The following is a 19,870-nucleotide window of genomic DNA, read 5'->3' on the forward strand; positions in this document are numbered from 1 at the left end:
TAAAAGATAGCTAGATGATAAATAGATAGATGATAGATAAACAGATGATAGAAGATGATGGATAGAGAATAGATAAATAAGCAAATTATATATATGTTCAATAAACTGGACACCCATCATGTGTATTTTGGATATGTGGGAAAGACATGAGTAAGTCATGATTCTTCCCTCTCATGACTTAAGATCTCTAGACATTTATAAATAAGGTGACTATATAATTTGTCATACAATAAGAACAGATGTTAATGTGAGAGAAAAAGACAAATATCATCAGAAAAACTGGTACTTGCCAGAGGAGACATGAATGGGGGTGAGTGGGGAAAATAGATAAAAGGGATTAAGATGTACAGATTTCCAGATACAGCTGAATAAGTCACAGGGATGCAAAGTACAGCATAGAGAATATAATCAGTATTACCATAATAACGTATGGTGATAGATGGTGCTTATCATGGTTAAGCACTGAATGATGTATAGAATTGCCAAACTGATAGCTCGTACACCTGAAACTAATATAATGTGGTATGCCAATTACACTTCAGTAATTAATTACAATTAGTTTCATTGTTATATCAGGCTTAAAGAGGGACTGACTGGGCAAATTACAATGCATGGTCACCCTAGATATAAAAGATGGTCATAGGTCGTCATGACACAAGACAGGAAAAGATTCATGCCAAAGAATAACATCCTCAAACTGTGCTACTGAGAAGAGAAGATCACTGGAAATTTTCCCAAGGGACTTAAAGAAGCCAACGATTCTAGAAGAATGAAGAACCACTGGCTTCCTATCATTAGAAATTAGAATGTGAAATGTTGGAATCGAGGTTTTGATAGTACCTGTGCATCTCCATGGAATACCAAGGCTGCCTCTGAACCAGAATGAAGCCCACAATGTGCATAGCCAGGCTGAGAAGAATGTTGAAAATCACAGAGAGCAGCAGAGGTGGGGAGATCAGCCTTCCTGCAGGCCTGAAAGGCACCAGCTTGGGGTAGGCACCATTCAAATTCACTACAAAATAAATTCAAGTTTTATATTTGTGAGAGCAGGGAAATGTTTTATTCTTCATCAGAAGAACAGTGTAACTTCTTGGGCCCACATATCCAAGCACACTGACAAACTGAAATACATCATTTTTTTTTTTGAGGGAACGAAACAAGAATGGGCCCCAGCTCAAGTCATATGAGACATTCTTAAGAGAGCAGACAGAACAATCATGAGCCACTTTTATTTTTGTCTATTAAATGAGCAAAGACCATAGAATTTTAAGTGAGGGCATGATGAAATGCATACTTTCGTACACTGTTTATGGGAATCTACATTGACCAAACCTTCTGCAGGGCAATTTAATAATAAATATGAAAAAAGTGAAAATTGTTCATAACATTTGACATGGTCATTCCTGGAAATTTACCCTAAGCTAAAAATATCAGAGGTTTAAAAAGATGTTCATTACTGTATTATTTACAGTAAATTATGGCACATCTATATAATGAAACAACGTACAGTCACTAAAAAGTAATGCTTTAAAATATTCAATGACAAAATGAGGAGTGACATCAGAAAAATGGCAGAGAAGGAAGTTCCAAGTTCCCATCCTTCCACAGAAACATCGAAAAACAAGCAGAAACTGTTAAAACTAACTTCATTGGAACTCTGAAAAACAAAGGCTTATAGCAATTAAAAAAAATGCTAAATCAAAAAAAAAAGGCAATTTAAAAGTGATAGGCAGGATTTGTGTCATTTTTACTTGCTCTTGCCATACTCCTCTTCATCTCAGTGGCAATCTCAAAGTTGATTGTTCACACTCCCAATATGGGGAGGACTCTCATGTCTGGCCACAGGAGGAAAAGAGCGGACTTCAACACAAATTATTGTGTAGGTCTGTTCTAACCTGTCTGGGAGTTACCTGAAGGACTAGCACAAGGTGCTCATCTCTCTCACCTAATATGAAACTTAACTCAGGACAGCAGCATACACTGTTTAAAAACACTGTAAGCCTAACCAACTACCCACAATCACCTGGGGCAAAAGATAACAGCTGAGACATAAAATAACAGCCAAAATAAAGAAAACCTAAAGAAATTTTCTTTGAGAAATTATGGCTTTCAAAAGAACCTGTGTATATTGGGGACCATAGAAAGCCATGCACACACCTAAGGTAAGATATATGTCAGAAAAGACCAGAACAGCCCCTTAGTTTTCAACTCTGGATGATCTCTGCACTCAGCACAAGCCTAGCTAAGTGTTGAAGTGCCCCAGCACAGAACAAATCTGCAAAATCATTATTAGAAACTTTTGTACAACAAAGACAATCTTCTTTGTTCATTGTTTTAAACTGATGGAGGTTGAGAAAAATCTCAGTCAAAACACTAGCTGAACAAAAGCCAAAGGAACAGAGATTTCATTGACCACACATAACAACTGATATAGTCTTTGCAAAAATAGTTTAGGGAAATCATTAAACAAATGTACTCTGACAGTCTTCAAAAAACAGCAAAACAAAAACCATCAAGCCCTAGAGAAGGGGGTAAATCTGATTTCCAGAGTTATGACACTATAATATTCAATGGAACAAAATAAATTGATAGAATTCATCTCTGAGGAAGCCTGGGCATTGGACATATTGGACAAAGACTTTAAAACAACTGTTTCAAATATGCTCAAAGAAATCAGGGAACAACATACAAACAAAATGAAAATGTCAATAAAGAGATAGAAAATATGAAAACAAGCCAAAAGGAATTCTTTTTAAAGAATTATTTTTTATAATTTCTACCTCTTTACTGACACCTCATTTTGTCCGGTAGAAGTAACCAGTTGAACAAATATAGAAGACTGTATTATTGTATTTTTGGTTTGAATTCCAGTTTTTATTCCTATATGGTTTAAAAGATAACACATAAAAAAATAATTATAGATCTATGTTGTTGGGCACACAATGGATAAAGATGTAATTTGTGTCAACAACAATATAAAAGGAGGAGACAGAGTTGTGAAGTAGCAGGGTTCTGCATGCTCTTAAAGTTAAGGTATCAATTCGAAGTAAATTATTATAAATTTAGGATGCTACATGCAACCCTATGATTAAAAGTTATGGCAGGTTTAACATTATATCCAAGGGTAAAAGATTGAGAGGTTCCCCATAAGATATGAACAAGACAAGAATGCCCATTTCACCACTGCTATTCAACATTATACTGAAAGTTCTATCCAGAGCAATTAGAAAAGGAAAAGAAATAAAGTCATCCAAATTAGAAAGAAGAAGTAAAACAATCTCCATTCACAAGTGACGTAATCCTGTATATTGGGAATCCCATAGAATACACAACAAAGTTACTAGAGGGGCACTTGGTTGCTCAGTGGAGAGAGCATGCAGTCTTGATCTCAGGATTGTGAGTTTGAACCCCACATTGAGCATGGAGCTTACTTAAAAAAATTAAACTTCTACTTCGTCTCTTTAAAAAAAAGAAAGAAAGAACGCTACTAGAGTTGATAAACACATTCAGCTACATTGCAAGATATAAGATCAAAACATAAATATCAGTTGTGTTTCTATATAATGGCAATAAACAATTTTAAAAAGAAATTAATAGAACAATTCCATTTTCAAAAGCATCCAAAACAATAAAATATCTAGGAATAAGTTTAGCCAAAGAGGAGAAAGAGTTGAACACCAAAAATTACAAACTTTTCTAAAAGAAATTAAGCAAAATATAAGTGAAAACAAACACATCAGATGTTCATATATTGGAAAACTTAATATTGTTGAGATTTCAATATTATCCAAGTTTATCTATAGATTCAACACAATCTCTATCAAAATTCAAGTGGTTTTATTTTCAGAATAATAAATTTGATCTTCAAATTCATGTTGAATTAAAGGAGACTCTGAATAGTCAAAACAATCTTGAAAAAGAACAATGTTGGAGGACTCAAACTTCCTGATTTCAAACTTACTATTAAAAAAGTAATCAGAACACTGTGGTAATTGTGTAAGGTAATGGTATACAGTCCAATGGAATAGAATTGAGGGTCCCAAAATAAACCCATACATCCATGGCCAATTGATTCTTCAATATGAGTGTTAAGACTATCTACTGGGGTAAGAACAGTCTTTTTAACAAATGGGGCTGAGACAACTAGATTTCCACATGCCAAATAAATGAAATGGGACCCCAACTTCACACCATATAGAGAAATTAATACAAAAACACAAAAAGAATCAATGACTTCAGTATAAGAGCCAAAAATAAAATAAAATTCTTTTTAGAAAACATAGGGTAAATCTACGTGACCTTAGATTTGACAATGGATTCTTAGATATGACACCTGAAGCATGAACTAGAAAAGAAATAAATAGATACATTGGACTTAGTCATAATTAGAAACTTTTGTACATTGAAGGACATTACTAAGAAAAGGAAAAAGCAATATAGAATGGGAGAAAATGTCTGCAATAATGTATATGAGAAGGTTTTAACGTCCACAACATCTGAAGAACTCTAAAGCTCAACAACCAAAAGACAAAAATCCAGTTAAGAAATCAGCAAAGCACTTAAACAAACACTTCTCCAAAAAAGACATACAAATAACCAATAAGTACATGAAAATATATTCAACATGATTAGTTATTAGGGTAATAAATTTAAAACCACAATAAGATACCATTCCATACTGACTAGGATATGAAAATAATTTAACTGAAATAACAAGTGTGGATAAGACTATGGAGAAATTGAGATCTTCACTGAGATCTGAATAATAAGAAAAAGTCAAAGCCATATGAAGATTGACGGGAAGAGTGTCTTACACACACACAAAAAAAATAGCAAAACAAAGGTACTGTGGTGCCTACAAGTTTGGCGGTGCTCAAGAGACTGAAAAACCGGGGTGCCTGGGACAAGTGAGTAGCAATGTGTTTGGAGGTGATGGTAGAGAAGTAAGCAGGGGCCAAAGCATTTTAAGCAAGTGGATGACAATAAATTTTTTTTAAAAGATTTTATTTGTTTATTTGACACAGAGAGAGACAGGAAGAGCAGAAACACAAGCAGGGGGAGTGGGAGAGGGAGAAGCTGGCTTCCGGCTGAGCAGGGAGCCCAGGGTGGGACTCCATCCCAGGATCCCGGAATCATGACCTGAGCTGAAGACAGACGCTTCACGACTGAGCCACCCAGGTGCCCCAGTAAAATTTATTTCTTAAAAATAACATTGTACTACCCTTGGAAAGGTAAATGGGGGTGAGAGGAAGCAAGATCAGTTGGGAGGTTGTTACAGGAATCCACAAGGGAGGTGACATTGCTCTGTGACAGGGGTTACAAGCTGCGGATGGAGGAGAGATGCAGGATAGCTTCTGCAGGTAGAGCCACGAGAATTTCATAGGTATGGGATGTGAAGAGTAATAAAAAGAGAAACTAAGGATGGCTCCAGGTTTTTGAACAACTAGGCAGATAGTGGTGCTATTTGGCTAGAATGTAAGGAAAGGAAGTTTTATTTGTTTTTGTTCTTTCACTGATGTATTCTAAGTTCAGTAAGAAGTACGAGCTCAGCACTCAGTCAGTAGTTAATGATTTTGTTGAATTATCAGATCTTGTAGAAGATAAGAAAATATATTTATATGCTGATAAGAATGATCTAGCGGACCAGTGGAAAGCTGAGGATGGTGGAAAAAGAGATTATTACATAAAAAAAAAAAAATCCTTGAGAAGGTAGGAGGAAGTAAGATTAAAGGTACAAGTGGAATTGTTGGCATTCATATTTAACAGAGAGGAAAGTAGAAACTATAGTAAAGATGATGGGGAGTGGATGGGTTGGGGGAAAATCCTACAGCAGGAAAACTGACGAGACACTTAAGAGGTGGGAGTGGGAGTGGCCTAATGGAAAGACTACCTTTACTGTCCATGCAAAACCCTGAAAAGCTAGGATTTAAAGATGGAAAACATAAAAGCCATTCAGCTTCTATAAGCTGGACACATTTTAACTGTAATTAATTATACCAGAAAGCATACTGTGGTCAGCATTCCTGATTTTCAAAGAACATTTTTCATCTTAAATGTTTAGTGACCATTATGGAAGCTCTGTATTTTGTAGAAAACAAAAAAAGAACTGTCCAGGTTTCCTTTTGCTAACACTTTCCTTTTTGCCCAACACTCAAAAGTAGAGTTCTTATTTCCTGGGGCAGAAGGAAGTACATTGAAGGGAGCAAAGGGAGTTTTTTAAAAATATCTTACTTGTTATGCCAATAAGAGTTGTGATGGCCAGATCTTGGAACAGAAACTGGTAATTTGAAAGACTGTTTGTCTCCTGAAAATAAAAAGGAAAATGACTTAAAAACAATTATGACCTTTTAGATGAAGTCTGACATGAACTGCATTCATTTTGTCACATTTTACAGGGAGAGGGTGCAGCCAGGGTCCTGTTTGTGTTAGTGAGAGTACCAAAGGCAAGGATGGGAAACCCTCTCTGGCCAGGAGGACACCCTCGTGTGCTCTCTGGCCTGGGTCATTTGTGCATCAGTAACCCCTTATTGTGGGGGACATCTCACTCCACTAGATTCATCTCTGATCTTCTTTCTACCTTCTAGCAGAGAAGTCAGGGTTTGGTCTGGCACAATGAAACAGTGAGTTCCCAGGAGTAACAAGTGTTAAGTATGTGATGATCTTACCAAAATTTTACTGATGGCAAAAGAATACCTGAACCCACTATTTGCATTTTGGGGCATTGTTAGAAAGTTCTGATAAAGCAGTTAGATATTCTTGAGAAAAAAAGTGTGAAGGTCTTAATGATTTTAAGTAACTTGCTTCCTTGCCTCCTCAACCTTTAGTGGAAAGGAGTAATGGTGATCTGTGTTTAACTCTATAGCATGTATTATTGGGATTCCAAAATAGTGCCAAATTTACATACATAGCTTCTCCTTCTCCAGCTCATTCATTAATGAGTGGGAAGAGACATAGGTAATCTGAAAATAACAGAACTAAATCCTTCAATCCAGAGGCGAGAGGGCAAGACATAGAGAGAAATTTAAGGAATCAGCAATAAGCTGCTTGTACTGGTTCGTGAGAATTAATTACTAAGTTTTCAGGGATCTTTTTGAACTGGTTGTTAAGCACAGCCATTATAAAAATTTAAGTCATACAAATCTACCATTAAATACATTATGCTAAAAACAAAGCTAATAAATACTCCCAAACCCACCACTTCCTAACCATTTTCCTACATTGTGCTGTTATCTATGCCTTTCAAGAAATTTACAACTCTTACATCTCTGTGGTGCAAGTACTACATAATGGCATGCTCCTGTGTATCTCTCCCAACTCCACGCTCAGTGACAGCAGGTAGACAGCTTGAAACCAGCCATGGTAGTATTTACACCATGAAAGTTGGCAAACATTCATAACCAGGGCTTGTTTTTCCAGGGAGAGCGGGCTCTGAACTATTTAGCAGCAACCCCAATCAGAGCATCATCTCTCTAATGAATGGTACCCTGGAGTAGAGTCACACTGCAACTGGGAAGATAGAGACCTGGTCCAAGCAGGCAGAAGCAACAGCGAGAGAGAGAGTGCTGTGTTCTGATCTTCAGCAACCACTGCATTAAAAATGTCAAGAGAGTCAGAGAATTGACACCATCAACTTTTCCCAAGGACATTCATCTATTTCTGATTTACTTTCAAAATAAAGGTGGTTTTAGAGGGGCTCCTGGTGCTTGCAATTCCCCACACGCGCTCTTCCTTAAAAAGCATTGCAAACTCGGATGGGTGGGACACCACGACTTGTTTTGGTCCTCACTAACCAAGAGCTCAGGTCCCCAGTCATACCCAGTAGAGCAGCAGAACACCAACATACTGAATCATGCTGTACAGAGCCATGTACTTAAACATGCAAAATGAGGTCACCAGAGCCGCACGTCCTTCCCTGTGGGAGAAAAGAAATGAAAATGTGAGGAAATGAAAGGAATAGAAAGAATTGAGGTCAGTTACAATGTGCTGTTCAGCTGAGCTCAGGAGAAAAAACTCGAAAGCCTGATTATTCAACTGTTTGTCTGACAGACTGGGCAGCCTTGAGCCCATGGGAGCTGGCTGTCAGAATAGGACTAGATTTTTAGGAAACACCCATTCCAGGCCGAGGTCCACAGGTTTGGTCCAGCTATGGAGTCCAGGTCGAGTGTTAGTCTTGTCCTTTTCTTGTGGGGACTATGTCAGCCCAGAGTCAGAGGACTTGTCCCAGATCTCACACCTATCCACTGATGTCATTTGGAAGGTCAGTTTCCTTCTGCCCCAGTTTCTTCATCTGTGAACTAAGGGATTTCTATAAGATTGCAGACTTGGGGGCTATTTTCCTGCAGGTGTTTCACTTCATTCAAATCTCATTTGGCAATCCCAACTTTTTCTGAAACTGGACTAGAACAGTACTGAAATTAGTCATACATGGAATTTAAATAGACTGGAAACAATGAGCATGCTCATTTCTGTTCGTGTTGATTGAATCTGAGTAAATAGTATATATTGAAAGCATAAAATAGATTACTTATGAAATGTCACTTTTACATCTTTCATTGGAAAAAAAACAGTTTAAATTTCCTTCTGGTCAAAATGTTTTCCTGGTCTGATTTTAAAATAGGCTTTTTCCTGTTTGGGGGCTCTGCTGCTATCATTTGCTTCACCAGAACATAGTTTCTTCTCATCTCTCACCTCCTTAGAAAGGCTTTCACATACCACCCACCTGTGGCAGCCAGTTCTACCTCCTCAGTCCCCTTCCAACTTTTCCCATTACCTTGATTTATCCGTAAGAAAGCTTTATGAAATCAAGGGATGTGTGATTGACTTTTTTTTTTTTTTAAGATTTTATTTATTTATTTGACAGGCAGAGATCACAAGCAGGTAGAGAGGCGGTGGGGGTGGGGGGAGCAGGCTCCCTGCTGAGCAGAGAGCCCAATGTGGGGCTCGATCCCAGGACCCTGGGATCACGACCCGAGCCGAAGGCAGAGGCTTTAACTCACTGAGCCACCCAGGCGCCCCTGTGATTTACTTTCTTCTGGGTCTTCAGTGTCTCCACCAGTCCCTGGCACTAAGTGCCTACTCTATAAATATTTGTCAAATTCATGCATAAGTTTTTTAAAAATTGGGAAGAGCTAGCCAAATCATTATTATTTTAATGTGGTGGGAATAGCACAATGTTTGTAGATAAGACATATCTAAATAAAATCAATTTTAATAGAATTTTTAATCCTATATGGCTGTTTGAGCTTGGGCATATCAATTGAACCTCAATTTCCATATTTGCAAAAGAAAACAGTGACCATTCTTACATCTCCAGGGTATTTTGAAGTATAAGATAGTAGGTATTAGAGCACTTCACAAACTGTAAATACATGTTAGTTATTTAACATGTTAGTTAGTTAACAGCCCAAAGCATCCACAGTGCTAACCATCTCTATGATTCAAATAAAATAAAGTAGAAGTACATATTCTGGGAGGCAGAGATAAAATACCAAGGGAAATTTTAGTAGAAGCAGCAAAGATGAATAAATATTTTGAAAACTGGAGATGGAAAGAATATTCCAAAAAGCATAGAGTCAAGCAGAAAAGAGGGCAGGTAGGAAAGAAAAAGTTTCTGTCCATCCCCCATCATAAAGCATCTAAGGAGATCCATGTAAAAATAACAATAATAAGAATATGAGCAACACTTACAAAGCAGTAACAAAGTTCAGATTCCAATTTTCTAAAAGTAACCTATTGAGTGATTTTCATTAGAAATTCCACTGCTCTCCCATGGTTATTTTTAACTCCTGGTAAATTCACTTGGGGTTAGAATGGCTGATTGCATTGTCCTGCAAAGCACCCTCCCCATCCAGGGACACAAAGTTTCCCTGCTCTTTCCGGGACAGAACAATGGAATCTGTGCCTAAAAGTCGAGAGAGATTAAAACAATGCTAATGGAAAGCATCTACTTACTTGATAAGGTGAGGTACGCACTCAATGTTTGGAGTTTTCGAAGTGAAAGGGGAGGCCACAGATGCCTCCTGCTCTGATAAAGAGATGCCCACGTGAGCCATTTTCAAAGCCTGAAAGCAAAGAGTCAGCTTACTCTCCATATACACTCACATATATCTCTCCTAAGGCAACATGAGAAAAGTCTGTCAAGCTAGCCACAGTGTGGCTTGTGGACCCAAGCACTAGCCAGGAGATGACCAGATTTTGCTCTGCCTACTATATAAGAAAAATATGGCACTGGGATACTTGGCCAAAGAAGTGGTGAGTCCAGAGCCATATTCTACCTCATTTGGTCTATGCCAACCACTGAGGCAATGTGTGGCTTTGGTTGAAACCCTCCCAAACCTTCTACATCAGTTTCTCCAACAAGAAAAATGGAGGTAGTGTATATCCCAGAGATACTATCTCTAGAGAACTCCAGGCAAGCACAATCAAGTGTAAGTTTTTGTCTGTCCTAGTGCCACTATGGCCCCATACACTGGCAGCTACTTACCCCACAGTCATTGGCCCCATCACCGCACATACCTACAAAGTAACTAAAAGGGAACCATGTCAAATGTAAGAGATATCAGAGCAATTTTACCTATTAATTTCTCCAATTAAAAAGATAAGTTGAACTTCATTACTGAGGAAGTGAACTGATTATTCATTGTAAGGGAGTTTTCCTAAGAGTCTAGTTTGACTAAAAGTAAAGTGTGACTCAGCAGTCCAGTGCACCATTCCTGAATCCAAGCATTTCAGGGAGACCCTGAACATCGCTGTTTAGGAAGTGACTTTGTTGGCTATAAAGTGGGATGTTCACAGATGACGATGTGATACCAGAGCACAGTGAAGAGGGCAACAGATTTGAAACCAGACAGAGATCTTTGGACCTGATCACTAGGCTATTTTCGCTATCATTTTTCTCTCCTACAAAGTGTTATACGTATTCAGTGAGGTGCTGTATGGAAAAGTGCCTTATAATCTCTAAAACAAAACAAACAAAACAAAATTACTTGTTGGTGCTGTTAATAGTAACAGGAGAGGAGATCTGCCATCTTAGCAGTCACTCAACTAAAAAATGCAGTGCCAGGCCCAGATTTTGAAGAAAGAAAACACATCCCTGCCTCAGGATAGTTTTTTGAGGTTACATACAGACTGCTGGCTTTCATTGGTGACAAAAATTATAGATAGTCTGCTTTTTAAGGTAGGAGTGTTCTCACAGCATTTACCAAATTGGCTATACTTCTCTTCCACACTGTCATATGAAGGCAACTCATTTACAGTCTGTGTTGTCAACCATGTGGAGAAGACAGGGCTTTCGGAATCAAGAAACTTGCCTAGTGACTAAATCAAGTAGGAGGATTAAGTGGGAATGAGTAGGAGTAGAAGTTACATCTGTATGGTCCAGTACCAGAAGTAAAGAAAGCTTTCAGGACTCCATGGGTTCTATTAACAAGAAATAAAAGGTCCTAAATGATGGGCACGTTAATTGAACTGTTTGCTCTGTAATGGAGACCCTTGTGTTGGAAGAGAATAATTTTTCTGATTTAGGACAGAAAAGATTCTCTGTCATATAAATGTTTTCATATTTTTAAGGTTATGTGAATCTCTTGCCATATAAATCACCTTATATCAGAACTGTGATAACTTATAAAATCTAAATTTTCATTGTACCTCAGGAGCTGAACTCAAACTACACTTCCACATTCATTTCTCACCCTACATTTTCATGCCCTATATGTCCTAGTCCAGTGATTCTCAACTCTGGATCCACAGTTGACTTACTTGAGGAGATATGAAAAAAACACTAATGTCTGAGCCTCATATGAGCAACTGAATCAGAATCTCTGGACAAAGCTGTCTTGGTATTGTTACGTTTTCAAAACTCTGGAGTTGACTGTTGTATATAGTTAGGTTAAGAACCACTGCCTTGGCCAAGGTAGGTGACTTCCTGTACCTCTTACACTCTCCCTGATTGCCATGCCTCCAGGCACTTCATACCACCTGAAATGGCAAAGAACCTACTCCAGTTTCTGAAATTCTTCCACCAGACTGGATTTCTGCCCAGGAGACATTCTTGCAAAGATGGTCCCATTGATCAGTATCTGTAAGGAACACGAGAGAAATTGCAGCATGTCAGTTAGCCATACAAGAAGTAATTGATAAACTCAGAACACTGGGTAACAAAATCCATGAATGGCAAAAATTGTTTGTTTCCAAGAAGTCCATTTTTGGATTTTAAGACATTGAGACTTTAGTCATCAAATAAGTGAGCAGGAGGGGCGCCTGGGTGGCTCAGTGGGTTAAGTCGCTGCCTTCGGCTCAGGTCATGATCTCAGGGTCCTGGGATCGAGTCTCGCATCGGGCTCTCTACTCAGCAGGGAGCCTGCTTCTCTCTCTGGGGCGCCTGGGTGGCTCAGTGGGTTAAAGCCTCTGCCTTCGGCTCAGGTCATGATCCCAGGGTCCTGGAATCGAGCCCCGCGTCAGGCTCTCTTCCCAGCGGGGAGCCTGCTTCCTTCTCTCTCTCTCTCTCTCTCTCTCTGCCTGCCTCTCTGCCTACTTGTGATCACTCTCCATCAAATAAATAAATAAAATCTTTTAAAAAAAAATAAGTGAGCAGGAGACCAAAAATCAGTAAAGACGTAATAAAAACATTGATTAAACTGATGATCTTCAGGAATTTAGCTGAGCTGTCATTGAAAATGTGGTTAAAAAAAAAAAAATCCGGACCTTAATAGAATTTGAGTCAGTAGAGTAGCAGAAATTATGAGATATCCAGAGGCTAACTCCCAGGAAAAGGAAAAGAGGTAACTGCTTCCGAGAAAATTGTTGAGAACTAGCAGAAAAACAGCCTAATGATGAAATAGTGACAATTTGTGATCTTTGATTTAACTACCATCTGGACTTGACCAATTGTGAAACTCAGCTAATATCCCAAGCCTAATCTGGGCTATGGAACATTGATGGTTTGGAGATATTAAACCTATACCAGCTCCATCCACCTGAGCTTTATCCTATAGAGTCTAAATTCTTCTGTGTTAGATCTCTACATTCCCTGCTCTTTTTGGCAGTAACTCAGCTTAATGTTCAGTCAGCCTCAAAGTCTTTATTCTTTTTTTCCTAAATAGTACCTAAGAGGATAAGCAATTGAATTTAAAAAAAAAAAAAAGAATAAAACCATTTATCTTTGTATTATACTGGATATAGTCTTTTTCCAGTTTGTCCACATGTTATATATAAAACTTACCTGCCCCCACTATTGTTCTTCATCAGAAAAGTGTTAAGTTTGACTGGCTTTTGTATAAGGTTTCTCTATCAAAAACCTAATGGAATTCCTCTATTCTTGGCCTGCCTTCCTGTATAATTGCTGGATTTCCGCTATAGTAGGAGACCCCTCACCATGGCAATATAAAGACAGCCACCCAAAAGCAATATTTATGATTTGAGAATTCCTTAATAATTTATTCCTATAGATGATAAGAAATTGTCTAATCAAATTCACTAATTTTAAATCTAGTAGGAAATGAGACAACAAAAATATCTGCCTTTTTTAAAATCTATTCAATAGGTATATCTCATCTATAGAGGCTTGAAATTACTTAGGAAAATGTTCTGTAAGTGACATCATCAGCATCTTTACTGGGAGATTACCTTTGGTAGTAGGCTGCTGAAATGTTGACTTATAACCTGAAAAGATTTTCCACTTAAGGCAAAATGGTAACCTCCTTCTCTGTCATTATCAGAGACATCTTCCCTGATATTAATGTAATTATCCTGCAAAGCAAGACACAATTACTTTAGACATTTGATAGAGATTTGGTAAAGAACCACAAAGATATCAAAGAGAAGAAAAAGATGACAGTCTTGTGTCTCTTTAAGAGTCACACTCCAGCCCTGATTCCTCAGAGAAGCACTTTCTCTTTGCTAGATCAATCTTTGCACAAACAGCCTCTAGTGAATAGGAGAATAACACTTACTCATGTCTTGTTCTCATCCTGATTTGACCATGGTGAGTCCCAGAGAAGAGCACATTTCACACATTTCAAGTGTACTATACAAAAGCATTACAGCTTAACAAATCTCTCCCTGAAGTGAGAACTTACAATTTGTTTTCTTATAGGATTAATATTGTCCCACAAGGACACAATGGAGATAAGATACTGACAAGATTGGGAATAGATGAATAAAACTTTTTTTCCCACCCTGAAGACATAATCTAATTTTCCAATGCACACAGCAGTTTCACTCCCAGGGACTAAATCTCCTTTGGACCGGAGGGGATGGCTAGCAAGCAAGAGGAAGATGAGAAATTAGATTCACAGTCCCGCTTACTACATTCTTTCTTATATAGAGCCAACAAGAGCCAACACTTGAAAGAATGAATTCTTCCCAGCATTCAGGAAAACACTGTACATTAAAGCTCAGTAGGACAGTATAAGAAAGTGATGGGAGCTCTTCAAATAGCATATGTGTTAGACATTTGGAGAAATATGTTGACTCTAGGTTACCTGTACATCTTGGCCAATCAGAGCTGCTCAGCAGCCAACAATGTGAGCCATAATATTGCAGAAGGTCTGTTTTTTAGGTATACCTTATTACGATATGAAATCTGTTTCTTCTCCTCTACTAATTTCCAAGTTATAGATGCTGAGGAGGACCCAGTGGTTTCATTTGCTTCAATGAGAATGACTTTTTGGTTTTCAGAAACCATTCCAGACTTCCTGGCCACTGTTATTGCCGTCTGAAGATTGTCACCTACAAGAAAGGAGAAGTATAGCAAGATGGGGTTGAATAAATAGAATCATTTCATGTATGGCCCGGAAAACTAGGGTAAGGAGTTCAGAACTTATTTTAGGTGTGAAAATAAATAATTTATAAGTCTATCTCACTCTGATTCTCCATGGATTCATGATCCCTTTTGTGATTCTTTTTGCTTTTCATCTGGTTACTTCATAACCTACCAGTATATTTTTTTCCAGAGAGTGGGAAGGAAAAATAAAAAGGTGAATTTCAAATCTATCTCCATCATTTGTTAGCTTGGTAAACATTAAACAAAATCCCACTGATTTAATATAGTATCATGTGGTTCCACTTTCAGCCAAACTGGAAAAAAAAACATTAAAATCTATCTCTCCCACTGATTACAGTGGAAAACTATGGACAAAATACAAAAAACAACTATCCAAGGATTTTGAAAAGTAAACATAAGCAGGCAGAATGTGGAAGAGAGTTGAATCTGGAGAAATAATCTACAAGGTGATGAAATTTTTGGCTTTTTTTTTTTTTTTCTCTTTCCTCCCACATGTTTGACCTGAATGTGAACCCTAGTCCCAGAGCTGTGAAGGAAGCTAAAACTCCAAGAGAAACTTAATCTTTCTGGCCAAAGAAACCAGGGGGGGGGGGGGGGAAGAGCTTGAAGGCTGAAGAATTATGGGACAGACCCAAGAAAGAAGATAGATAGGCAAAAAGACTACCTCAGGATATGAACTCAACTCAGAGTTGTGCATGCATAGAACAAACCCAGAGAAAAGCAAAAGCCTCAGGAAATAAACTATGATATTAATCACCTCATATATCCTAGAGTTTTCCTTGCTAAAACAAACAAACAAACAAACAAACAGCCTCAACAATCTCCAGAGGATTTTAACAGGATCCAAGTTCTTGTAATATAATAATTTAAATATTTAGGATATTCAACATGCAAAATAAAATAAAATAAAATAAACCTGGAAAATGTAGTCAATTCTCAAGGGAAAAAAAAAAAAGAACATTTGCTTGTCCAAGGATGACCCAGATGTTGGACTTTAAAAACTAAGTGTTTTTAAAGCAGCCCTTATAAGCCTCCTCCATGAGGTGAAGGTTAATGCTCTTAAAATAAATGACAAGATAGAAGTTCTCAAGTAAAAATAAATATACTCTGTAAGTAAGAACCAAATGACTACTTCAAAATTGAACAATATAATAACTGAAATAAAAATTCATTGGATGCTCCCAAGAGCAGAATGGAGATGACAAGAAAAGGAGTCAATGAATTTAAAAGATAAATCAATAGAAGTTATGCAATCTGAAAAACAGAGAGAAAAATTTTAAAACAAAAGAACAGAGATGGAAGAATAACAAGATTCATGTCATTAGAGTCCAGGAAGGAGAGGAGAAAGGAATGAGAACAGGAAAAAAAAAAATTTTTTTTGAAGAAGTGAAGCAGAAAAAATCCCAAATATGGTAAAAGATTTAAATTTATATATTTAAGAAGCTTGGTGAATCTCAAGCAAGATAAACTCAGTGAGAACCATACCCAAGAACATTATAATCAAACTTCTAAAAACAAAGATAAAGAAAATATCTTAAAAACAGATAGAGAAAACAATATATTATATATTAGGGAATGATTATTTGAATTATCACAGATTTCTCATCAAAAATCATAGAAGAAAGATGACAGTGGAATATTCTTGAAGTGCTGAAGAGAGAACAGTCAACTCAGATTCCTATAGCTAGCGGAAGAATCATTCAGAAATAAAGAGAAATAAAGACATTCTTAGATATGCCTTATTACTTATCTAAGATAATTTGTTGCATACACATGGCAACTATAACATAAAGGAAAAAAAGAGGACTTTTATGTTTGTAAGTCTTCTTGAAAGGGTAGGTACAGATGTTGTGATTCCTGGAGCAACCACTGAACAATAAATAAGGTAACACCTGGCTGACTATCCCTGACATGGCTTTCTTCAGATTTCTACCAAAGTATTTACAAGAATCTCCAGAAGAGCTAATTAATGGGTGAGAGCTTCTCTATCTACCCTGAGGCTGGTACCCTGAGCCCTAAGAAGAATTCACCACATGCCTTAGCAAGTCACCAAGAGTTTGGCTGCTTTGCAACACAAGACCATTTTGTTATCCACCACCCTAGAAGTTCAACTGTTTGGGAGATTCAGCCCAGGTCTGAGCCTCAATCATCTGACAGAGAAATATAACAAACCATTCAAGAAATCCCAGAAGCTAAACAAGAAAAGATCAGGCAGAACAACCAGAACACATGAAAGGCAAAATAGAGTAGTTGTTGAAGATAGATGAAACCTGCATTAGAACATTAAAAATAAGGAATGCACTTAAAAAAACCTCAAATGTACCTTCCTCTCTCCCCACCACCACCAAAACAAAAAAGGTTTTAAGGGCCATTATTGCCCCAAAATAATGATTTCAGAACTTAACACTTAAGAGGTAATAATGGTCATTTTTGGAACCTGAGTTTGTGCTTTGGAAAAATTGGATGCAAAAAAAAAAAAAAAATCTTAAACACAAAGGAAAATTATAACAAATACAGAATCACAAGAAAAAAGATAAGAGACTAAGAGGATAGATCTAGGAAGCCTATCATGTGAACAACAGAAATTCCAGAAGGGAAAAAGGAGGAGACAAAACAAAAGCAATAATTAAATGAACAGTAGAAGAGATTCTCCTGACAGGAAGAAGATAGATTAAAAGGCTCACTATGTTCCATATTCAATTAATGTAAAAAGATAAACATATAGACATACCCCGGTAGCATTTCTAAACTCCAGAATTAAAGAAAAGGATTATATAGGGAAGAGAACAAATTAACTACAGTGGACAGACGTTAGACTTGTAATAACATCTGAGATCATTAAGAAAAAAAAAAAAAGACTATAACCCCCAAATCCTATACCCAGGCAAGATATCATTCACCTGTCAGAGTGAAGAAAGATATCTGAGATATGTAAGAATTCAGAGAACATATCACCCTTCCATCCTATCCAAGGACAAGTCTTGGGAAAAATATTTAACCAAGAGAGCCAAGAAAGAGAACAGAAATTCCTATGTGAGGGCAGAAGAGAAGAGGTAGTGTACAGAATGATGTATTTCATTTCAATATTAAGGATAGATTGTGAGAATGTGTCAAATAAGTGTAAATAAATATTTTTGAGACAGAAAGGTCATAACATAAGGGGAATTCGAAATAGTAAATTAACTCAGCAATGCTTAGACATTGGATTGAGGGACTAAAAAGGGATAGAGTAAAAGTGATCCCAAAGTTTCTTGGATTGCGGTAATAGAATGGAAGATGGAGAGGTACAGAGGGGAAAGTAGAACTATCCTAGGGTTCTCTGCAGTGAGACTGGGTTCAGGGAAAGTGGGCTGGGGAATATGGGCTCTGGTGGGGTAATACTGTATCTTGGTGACACAATTATCATAATTTAAATGCATCGGACTTAAAAGCAGGGGAAGAAAGGCACACATTCAAACAAATGAATGCATTAAGACATCATCAGTTCCACTTAGAAGGATTCATTAAGAAATTTCACACACTTCTCTTGCATGATCCTTTCTCACCCCTTTCCTGTTTGTGTGATTTGGGGTTTGAAAGAAGTATGGGTATAGCAGTTTTTACTACCGGAATAATAGACCTCATTATTGATGGGCCTTCAGTGTAGTTTGCAGACCACACTGACTGAACATTTCTCTTCCTCTAACATTTAACAAAAATCACCATCTTTGCATAGCTCACATCTTCTTATCGGGCAGGTGTTATCCCAAATGACCCCTCTCTGAGAGGATACCACATATATATTAGCCAGTCAGACACACTTTACCATATCACTCTGTTTTGTTTCATGTACCTCATAACTCTGAAAGCTAGTTGCTTATTTGCTCACCTGATTGATTGATTTTCTATCTCACCTCACCTAAATAGAAACTTGGTGAAAACAGTAACTTTGCATTTTCCGTTGCCAATCTCCAGTACCAAGAATGGTGTCTAACCCACAGGAGGTTGTCAACAATCTTTGGGAGATGAGTGAATCTTGCCTATTTCCACATCAAATTCTTTCTGTTTTCACATACATGTTGTTCTATACCTGTGACCATTACGGTCCTTATCCGGGCTGAGATGAGTTCTTCCAGAACAGGTTTTGTCTCGTCCTTTAGCTGATTCTCCAAGATCAGCAATCCCAGAAATATCAGGTCTGATTCTACTTTGTCCCTGGAAATATATACATATAAATGAGAAGAAATAGCACACTGTGGTCTTTCTTTGGGGAAGCAAAGCAAAAACAAAGGCAAATAGGTTCCTGTCAGAGTGGTTCCCACTCACCCGCTTAAGCACAATTCCTTAACTACTACATACATGCCAGGAAATACCCAGAAAAAAGACGGGAGGGGGCAGGAAGGGCACCGAGACATTTACTCTGACTGAATCAATTGGAAAAGAGAGTATTTATTAAGTGAAATATTTGCTTTAACTTTCATAGAGAATGAATCAAATGATTCAAAGTCTTCTTTCTTTGCTGTGACTAGTCTGATTTCCAGCACCTCACCTGTTAGCAACCACCTGGGAGGAGTTCTAGCTGTGGTACTGAACATCGTACAAAGTTAAGTGAGGCTCAAGAACAAGAAAACAAAATGCCAATTTCTCCAGAATCCAGGCCTATAAGTAATACTATTTCAACCCCAGGAGATATGAAGCTCAAAACACAGCCCTCTCTCTCCTCCCTTCCCTTCCTCCCTCTGCAGACAGGCAGCATTGCTCTTTTGCATAAGGTGTGAATGTTTCTGCAAGGAAGTGGGGCCTTTGAGGCTCCCAATCACAAGACCATCACCAAGACATTCCATGGGATTAAGTGCAGGGGAGTAATTTTGGGGGTACTTTTCAGGGACCCAATTTTCAGGGACCCAAAAATTCTCCCATGATTCATTTATCTGAAACCCAGACATCTCTAGCAGACACAAGAGCAAGACACCAGTATTGCCTAATTCTGGCTGAAATATGAATGAAAGCAGCACCCAGGAGAGCACCTGGCCTTGCTTGCCATGGGCGTCTCAATGCTGGGCCTCACGTCAGCCAGGGGCAGGGGCTAAAGTCAGTCATGCTCCTAAG

General features: G+C 37.8%; 1 protein-coding gene across 5 annotated transcripts in view; it reads right to left on the bottom strand.

The window, feature by feature from the left end:
• Positions 1-19,870, bottom strand: part of ATP13A4 (ATPase 13A4) — a 134,365-nt gene that overhangs the window by 12,059 nt on the left and 102,436 nt on the right. The window contains exons 18-26 of one of the 5 annotated variants that reach the window (XM_044252013.1): positions 18,852-18,976; positions 14,564-14,727; positions 13,624-13,746; positions 11,998-12,077; positions 10,484-10,526; positions 9,973-10,061; positions 7,816-7,912; positions 6,232-6,304; positions 841-1,012 (exon numbers count right to left, since the gene is read on the bottom strand). In XM_044252013.1, the coding sequence (XP_044107948.1) occupies positions 841-1,012; positions 6,232-6,304; positions 7,816-7,912; positions 9,973-10,061; positions 10,484-10,526; positions 11,998-12,077; positions 13,624-13,746; positions 14,564-14,727; positions 18,852-18,976 (966 nt within the window). Of the gene's footprint in view, positions 1-840; positions 1,013-6,231; positions 6,305-7,815; positions 7,913-9,951; positions 10,062-10,483; positions 10,527-11,997; positions 12,078-13,623; positions 13,747-14,563; positions 14,728-18,851; positions 18,977-19,870 lie in introns of those variants that run through there. The other 4 variants (XM_044252012.1, XM_044252017.1, XM_044252015.1 and 1 more) reach the window with 4 other exon arrangements.

Source organism: Neovison vison, chromosome 6 (assembly GCF_020171115.1).
Source record: "Neovison vison isolate M4711 chromosome 6, ASM_NN_V1, whole genome shotgun sequence".
NCBI classification, from domain to species: domain Eukaryota; kingdom Metazoa; phylum Chordata; class Mammalia; order Carnivora; family Mustelidae; genus Neogale; species Neogale vison.